The 8,118-nt window shown below is 51.5% G+C and overlaps 3 protein-coding genes across 3 annotated transcripts; 2 read left to right on the top strand and 1 right to left on the bottom strand.

Moving 5' to 3' along the window:
• Window positions 1-108: 108 nt before the first annotated feature.
• On the top strand, window positions 109-3,189 carry PV05_02405 (uncharacterized protein; the record flags this gene model as incomplete). The annotated part of the gene is made up of 1 exon (XM_013462978.1): window positions 109-3,189. One exon carries the CDS (start codon window positions 109-111, stop codon window positions 3,187-3,189), a length of 3,081 nt encoding a protein of 1,026 aa, XP_013318432.1.
• Window positions 3,190-4,740: 1,551 nt separating this feature from the next.
• Window positions 4,741-6,911, top strand: PV05_02406 (uncharacterized protein). Its single transcript, XM_013462979.1, has one exon. It carries the CDS (start codon window positions 5,124-5,126, stop codon window positions 6,558-6,560), a length of 1,437 nt encoding a protein of 478 aa, XP_013318433.1. The 5' UTR covers window positions 4,741-5,123; the 3' UTR covers window positions 6,561-6,911.
• Window positions 6,912-6,982: 71 nt separating this feature from the next.
• On the bottom strand, window positions 6,983-8,118 carry PV05_02407 (uncharacterized protein). Its single transcript, XM_013462980.1, has 2 exons — window positions 7,937-8,118; window positions 6,983-7,866 (listed from the first exon to the last, which is right to left on the bottom strand). Exons 1-2 carry the CDS (start codon window positions 8,031-8,033, stop codon window positions 6,995-6,997), a joined length of 969 nt encoding a protein of 322 aa, XP_013318434.1. The 5' UTR covers window positions 8,034-8,118; the 3' UTR covers window positions 6,983-6,994.

An 8,118-nucleotide genomic window follows, 5' to 3' on the forward strand; every position in this document is an offset into this window, starting at 1 on the left:
TCGTTTCTGACCCTAGGTTCTGACCTAATTTCCAAAGTCGTGCACTCTGTCTTTCTGGCATTTGAAGCAGCTCTATCTGTCATATAGATCTGAAATTGCCTTGAAAGGATGGAGAAACCGGAAGAGGATCTTAAAGCCATACAACGGAATATTGATGCGGCTTCAGCAAATGACTCGGACTACTTGAGGCTTCTGGATCAACGGGGAGTGCTATACAGAGAGCGGTTTCAACGCACGAATAACCTGGATGACCTTCAAGAAGCTATCGAAGCCATAGTAAAGAGCAGGGACATCACTGCTGAGGGGGATCAGATGAGGCCAAAACGCTTCAGTTTCCTAGGGAGTCTATTTAAAGACAAATTTCTCATGACTGATGACATCGCCGACATCGAGGCTGCAATCAGATACGCAAAGGCAGCTGCCGACGTTACCCAAGACTCTCACAACCGTCGGACGTTCCTGAATGACGTTGGAATCTATTACCATGAAAGATTTCGGGTCACTGATGAGTCGACGGACATTGATGAAGCCATCAATTTCACCAAGCAAGTCGTGAACACTTATTCAGAACATCAACCGATTCCGGCAAGAGTTTCCAACAGTCTTGGAACCGTTCTAGGGGATCGATTCTTGAAACTAGGAAATGATGTTGATATTGATGAAGCCATCGAACACACCAAGAATGCGGTGAACGTTACATCTGACAATGATCCGGATAAAGCAAAATTCTTGGATGATTTAGCAGAACTATATGGAGCTCGATATCTCCATACTGGTGAGCCGCTTGACCTCGATTTGGGAATTGAGAAATGTCAAAAAGTGATGGAATTGACCTCAACCCACGACTCAAACTATGCGATCCGTTTGAACAACCTTGCGGGTCTACTCCGAGACCGATACCAGAGAAAGCGAGGAGAGAGGGATCTAGAACAAGCGCTAAGTTTCGCACAACAGGCGGTTGATTTAACACCTCGGAATCAGCCAGAACGTGCGATATATTTGAGCAATTTAGCCAATATACTGGCCGAGCGGGATCTGAGAGACTCATCACAAACAAAGGACATAGAATGCGCTATTATGCACGCACTCGAGGCTTTGGATATGACGCCTGATAATCATCCATACCGTTCGAGGCGCTTGAACACCCTTGGCGTTCTCCTCAGGCAAAAGTCTCTGAGAACTTCAACGGAGGCAGACAAACCACTTATCCTTGAGGAAGCTATTCGGGTCACCTTTGCCGCGGTCAAAGCTACCGAGGAGGATGATTGGGATTATGCAGGACGCGTGAACAATTTGGGCCTTCTTTTTGGGGATGCCTACCGATGCACCAGACAGTTAGCCGACCGGGATAAAGTCGATAAAGCTATTCAATATTGCCAAGAGGCTATCTGCAAGATGCCCGACGATACTCTGGATCTTTCGACATATCTAAGTAATCTGGGGAGCTTATTTGATGACAAATACGAGTTGAATGGTCGAAAAAAAGAAGAAGACTTGCAGAAGGCGATATCGTCGTATGAATCTTGCCTTGGTACATCAAGCGGACTTCCACTAACTCGGATACTTGCTGGACAATCAGCTGTATATCATCGGATCACGGAGAAGAATTGGCTCAAGGCAGCTCAATTACTGGACCAGGTATTAAACATTCTCCCCGAGGTCACACCGCCATCAAGTGCTCGAGACGATCTGCAACACATTCTTCGACAGCTCTTCGGGCTCGCATCCCTCACAGGCTCCGTCTTTCTGAAAGCTGGAAGGACCCCGGTCCAAGCATTTCAAGCGCTCGAGCGGAGCAGAGGAATAATTTCGAGCCTAATGATGGACTTTAGAACCGATTTGCCCTCGCTAAGGGAGGAAGATAATGACAAGCGGTCCCAATATCTCAAAATAAGGCAGGAAATCGCAGCTGCGAATGCATTTCGAATCTCTGCTTTGCGGGATATTTCAGCGAAAGGCTACACATCACACGATCTTCAGCGTGAGCGGCTGTTCAAGAGCCTGTCTGATATACAAAACGATATACGCGCCTGTCCGGCATATGAAAATTTCCTGTTACCTCTCTCTGAGAAGGAGATGATGGATTTGTCACGAGACGGGCCTCTTGTCTCCTTTAATGTCAGTGATGTCAGCAGTGAGGCGTTCTTGATAACTACAGATGAAATTCGGGTCTTGTGTCTCCCTGACCTGAAGAAAGAAAACCTTCGACGATGTATTGATACTTGTGCTTCAAGAGGAAACTTGGCGCGACGGGATGGATCTCTTTTTCTTGGAGGCCAAAAGCAAACGTCCTTTATTCCAAATGTGTCAACTGAACTGTCAGCCTTGTGGAAAGTCGCAGTGAAGCCAGTCCTCTCAAAATTGGGGCTTGTGAGTCCAGTAAGCCCCGGCGAAAAGTTACCACGCGTCTGGTGGGTTGGAGGTGGGATAATGGCACAGGTACCGATTCATGCAGCTGGTGATCATTCGAAAGGATCCACGGAGAACACACTGAGTCACGTCGTCTCGTCATATGCCACGACTGTGAAAATGCTTCAATTCACCAGAAACAAGCCTCGAAGATTGGGTAGAGAAGTACAGCCAAAAATCCTTGTTGTTTCAATGCCTAGCACACCAAGCCACAACGTTTCCCTCAACGTGGCGGAGGAGGTCGCGGCTATTAAGAAACAGGTCGGCTCATGGGCGTCAACGAAGGTTTTGGAGCGGCTTACTAAAGAAGAAGTCCTCTTCGAGTTCGAGACTTGCACAATAGCCCACTTTGCTTGTCATGGCGTTGCAGACACGGTAGAGCCCGCGAAAAGTGCTCTCCTTCTTGGGAGAGAGAAGCAAGAGCGCCTCACTCTAGGCGATTTGGACACAGTCAGTCGTGATGACACCGAAATTGCGGATCTCTCGGCCTGTTCGACCGCTGAGCTGAAAGTCGAAGATCTCGTTGACGAGAGTATCCATCTCGCCAGCGCTTTTCAGCTCAGCGGATTCCGACACGTTATAGGGACACTGTGGGGTGCAGATGATGCCGCCGCTGTTGCCATTGCAGGCAAGTTCTACGAAGAATTGCTCAAGGACAGCAAGTCAGAAGAATTGTGCGTGTCACATGCGCTTCACCATGCCATGATGAATTTCCGGAATAGGCAAGACAATCGCGCAGCTGTTTGGAAGTGGGCGCCATTTATCCACCTGGGATGTTAAAAATGTCTGCCACTGAATGGGTACATGACCCTGTCTCTCCTCATAGCGTTGTGTACATTGACAAAATCCAAGCTGCTAGAAAAAGGACGGCATGAATACGGCACTGATTGTATTCATGATGTTATGTTTGCCTCAGGGCATGGCGCGAGAGTGTGAGGTAGTCCTCAAGGCTTCCCAGGACAGGGAGAGCTCAGGATCGCACAGCAATATCTCAAGCATCTCAAACGGGTTCCATCGTGATGGAGGGCAGGTTTTTCGTTCTATCCTACCTAATAGGCGCCCCATATTAACCCGGTTTTCGCACTTTCGGGCTCCCTGAGCCGATTTGGGCTTCCCGACCTAGGTGTACGAGATTCCTCTAATTAGTCAGCGGAAGCACAGTGCGGGCTCCTGGAGACCTTTAGGTCTCGGGATAGTTGCCAGCTGTACGCGCCGTTCCCAGGATTGGAGGGCTTCTCGAAACTGGCCTCGTGTGAACGGCGGCCGTCAGCCTCATCCTCCAGAGCCTAACGAGGAAAAGCTGAGTGCAGGGTGTTACAAAGATGAATACGCTCAGGTGAGAGTTGAAAGCGTCGTCTAACGATAGCATTTCTAGTGGATTACAAGTCTTCTTCAGGAACAAAATCATCACTCCTGTCTCGTTGCCCACACACTTTTGGCGTCTACCTAGTCAACACTGTAGTCACCGCTCATAGAAACTTCCCCGTCAGACTTTCCTCGGAGTCTCACTTACAAATCCTTCTGGAAAGAATGAAACATCCATAATCCACCCCCTCGGGATAACGAGGGTGGTACAGACCGTCAGGAAGACCAACGACTCACAGTTCCTCTAGGAATACGCAGTCACATCGGAGTTGTTAGAGCTTGGTGATTAGCCGTATTTCCGAAAGATATCGTAATTGTGCATACAAGCTTCATGGTTCTTGAAGTGCATATGCCCATGAAGGACGACGGCGGAAGCTTGACATTGAGGGTCCGGGCATGAGACGTCATCATTTTCCTTAAATTGTTTGAGATGGAGTTCAACATGATCCCGAGTTTTATACACTGTTGAGAAGTTGTAGAGTCGGACTTCGTATGGCTCTCTTGCATTCCAGAAGTAGAAAACGCACTGTGTTTTTGTCGGAGCCTTGAGAAAGGGCTGATAGTTTAACGATTTAATTTTAGTTTAAATTCCCTAACGGAGAAGTGCACAAAATGTATTTGCCGCGCTAAAATTGAATGACGAAGGATCACAACTTGACGATAGATTTTTTTCTTGCTCTAGGCAGCCTTAACTAAAGTCTTAACTAAAGTCTTAACTAAAGATAATATACTTTAGGCGACTTAGTGATAAAGGTTAGGGAAGAGTTAGGGACGGAGGAACGAGCTCCGATATCTCCGGGGAACGTTGTCCGGAGCAACGGAAAAGAAAATGAATGGTCTTTTGACGTCCTCGTCATTCAACTTTAGCGCGGCAACTACATTTGGTGCACGTCTCCGAGGATGTGATAAATATAGCTGAAGTCCGGGAACCAGCCACCGAGAATCGTTCGTTGAGAGCCATCATGGGGCGGAATGAGTCCTCCCAAAAGGATGCTTACCACCTAAATCTAACTTCTATCTACCTCGACTTCATCTACTCCATACACCTTCTCGTATACGAAAAAGATCCTTTTCGAATCCTTCTCCCAAACAAACGGATTCACATCGAGACATCCCTGTCGTTCGCTTGAACAGCCACCAGGGTTTCAGCAGGCGTCGGAGAATAAAACAGGCTTCTTCCTTGGTCGATATCATCACCACTTTTTTTGTGGCACACCCGGATTGTCGGTTTGTCTTCCAATCGCCAACCGCCAAGCGCCAATCCATCCGATCCGGCTTCGAGCCCAGGAAAAGAAAATCAGGAACAACCTCGCTTAGCAGTGTAGCACTTTCTCCTCGCCCCAAAAGATATGGCCGACTTCCAGCAACAGCAACAGCAACAGCAACAGTATCATCCCATATCTCTTCGACCAGGCGGCCCATCTCCACGATCTTCCTCTCCTCAACCGCAATCCCAACCGCAATCCCAACCGCAATCCCAACCGCAATCCCAACCGCAATCCCAACCGCAATCCCAACAGGCAAACGCAACCGTACTCGCCAATTTCGACGCAACCTCGGACGACATGCCAGGCTCTTACCCACCCCGCAATCCATCCGGAACAGGACCTGGTGGTAGTAACTACGGCCCCTCGCGATCACAATCACCACCGTCGCAACAAGGCTTCAGCAACAGCGCTCGCTTCCCCAGCCAAAGCTATCCGCCTCAATCCCCGACCAACGAACCCGGCGCGCCCTCTGGAAATCCCTTCACAGAAAACTCCCGCTCACGCAGCAGCACGATCGGGCAGAACTATCCCATTGCCCTCGGCGGCAACCAACAACCGCCCTTGCCCTTGTCGCCGCCCCAGCAAACCGTGCAGCCACTATTCGCCCAGCACAGCGGGCACCAGCTCCAGTCATCCCGCCCAGTCTCGCGCGGCGCCAACGCCAACATGAGCGGTCCCAGCACACGGCCCACGAGCTCCAAGTCGCCCTTCTCCACGCCCATGACCTCTCCGCCGCGTCAACGCCCGCAGCAGATCCTGCTGATCAATCCAAACTCGACGCGCTCCATGACAGACGCGTGTCTCAACTCCCTCCGGCCCATGGTGCCCCCCGGCGTCGAGGTGACGGGCTACACGGCTCCGTACCCTGCACCCACGGCCATCGAGAGCACCACGGACGCCATCATGTCGACCGAGGCCGTGCTGCGCGATCTGGCCAAGTACGCCGCGAGCAATGGCGAGACGGTCCAGAACTACGACGGCATGATCGTCGCGTGCTTCTCGAAACACCCGCTCATCGACGCCCTGCGGGAGTCCTACGATGTGCCCATCATCGGAATCATGGAGGCGAGTCTGTATACGGCGCGCATGATCGGTGGGCGGTTCGGCATCATCGCCACAGCGGCTCGGTCCAAGATCATGCAGGACGATGCTGTCGCCGCATATGGATTGGAACATTTCTACGTCGGCAGCGAGGCCACGCATCTGGGCGTCTTGGAGCTCGAGGCCAGGCCGCGCGAGGAGGTCGCCAAGCGTATGGCGCATGCGGCGAGGGCGCTGGTGGCAAAGGGCGCTGATACCATCGTTCTTGGATGCGCGGGGATGACTGAGTTGGTTCGCGCGGCCAAGGACGGTGTGCGCGATGAGGATGGGCGGAGGACCGTGAATGTGATTGACTCCGTCGAGGCTGGATTGTTGATGATGACTAGTCTGGTGGGCATGGGGATCCCGACGAGTAAGAAAGGTGTGTACAAAGGTGAGAAGGAGGCGAGGAGGACGAGAGGGCAGAATTGGTTGTGAAAGGCTGGTGGGCTGCACTGCACTTCCCGTTATGAAGGCCAGGCTGTAGAGGAATATTATCCACGGTTGAAGCAGCAGAGATCAGAGCAGTGAGTATTCCGTACCATTGAGATCATGGTAGGGTTTGCGGTCGAAATGGGCGAGACAATGCTGCACATGTGGAGCGAATGTTTGGGATGTTCTCGCTGAATGCGATGAGTTGTCACGGATCGAACGTGGATACTCAGTACATTGTTTCTTCCTATTCGGGTCAGCAAGTCCTTTACGGATGTCAGGATATGGTGCTGAACAAAGACAATAGACCACTACTCCGTAGTAGGTATGCTTATGTGATATGGTATTAAATTGAGCTTGACATTGCTGAGACTGCCATTTCGTTAACTGCAAAAGTACCCTCTCCCTGCACAACGACCACAAAACCTTGACGTGCGGTTCTAATGGTGAGGCCCAGCGGCTCTCCTCTCCCTTCCTGAAATCAAATAAATAGTCGCTCTCATATCAATGAGCGGGTCATCGCTCGGCTCAACTCCTTCGACTCGAGGCACTGGATCAAAAATCATGGTCCGCTGTTTCTCGTCGTTATCGCCCACCACAGCATCGAGCTTGATCGTGCCGAGCTTGACCACCTTGCGGTCCTCGGGCCATCTCACAGTCGCGTCATCGGTGGTATCTCCTTCGTTGGCGATCTGAGCCCAAATCGAGAACGATGCACCACCATCGATGATCCGGGTCTGGATCTCGTTGTGCAGGAACGCCGGGTCCTTCGATTTGGCTTCCTCTTCGGACAAGTGCAACTCGCCGGCGTCCGGAGTAATTCGATAACGGACGAATGTCTGCTTGCCCTCGGCCGAGACCAACTTGAAGGCATTGACGCCGAAATACTTCTCGGTGGCGAAGCTGGCCGGCGTAGGCTTGGGTGCTTCGACGAACGCCTTGGCCGAGGGCGTCTTGCCGAGATAGACCTCGATGGGCGAGGGGTTGGAGGCGTCAGGGGCGGACGAAGCTCCGATGGCTCCGAGAAGTTCTAGAAACATCTCGCCTGTGCGGACGGGAAAGAAGGGCGTCGAGTGAGCGATGATGTCGGTGTGATGGCGGCGGCCGTTGACTTCGGGAAGATTGAAGCGCACGGCCATGCCTCGTGGATTGGCGTCATTGGCATTGTCGGGGATCTGGGGGAGACCGGTCGAATTCGAAAATCGCACAGTGACCGGGGTAGAACTCTGGTTGAAGTGTGTCGCCTTGCTCAGGGAGGATGCTTCGGGAGTGGGTGTAAAGTTGCCATTGGTGAGGATACCTCTGGCATGGGCTTGAAGTAGGCAAAGTTAGTTGTCAATCTGCCTCATACTGGTCGGGTGACAAAGGTGGAGGCTACTAACCTGGTCTGAAGCCTGCTGGTGTGTGGAAAGCGCCTTGGAGCGTCTTGACCAACGCAGCCGCGGTCTCATTTGTCTTCTCGTTAGTCGACAGAGGCATAATGATTGTCTTGATATGTGGTGAGTTCGGTCACTAGCTTAGAGTGGTTGAAAGGGACGGTGAGCTTGGAATGCTGACTTGGTTG

This window comes from Exophiala xenobiotica, assembly GCF_000835505.1.
Source record: "Exophiala xenobiotica strain CBS 118157 unplaced genomic scaffold supercont1.2, whole genome shotgun sequence".
In the NCBI taxonomy this organism is placed as follows: domain Eukaryota; kingdom Fungi; phylum Ascomycota; class Eurotiomycetes; order Chaetothyriales; family Herpotrichiellaceae; genus Exophiala; species Exophiala xenobiotica.

Bases quoted from the DNA above. Each gene is read 5' to 3' on its own strand.
- PV05_02406 (XM_013462979.1), top strand. From the start codon at position 5,124: ATGGCCGACTTCCAGCAACAGCAACAGCAACAGCAACAGTATCATCCC.
- PV05_02407 (XM_013462980.1), bottom strand. From the start codon at position 8,033: ATGCCTCTGTCGACTAACGAGAAGACAAATGAGACCGCGGCTGCGTTG. The intron at 7,867-7,936 runs GTTAGTAGCCTC...GCCTACTTCAAG, and splicing joins ACCAGCAGGCTTCAGACCAG to CCCATGCCAGAGGTATCCTC.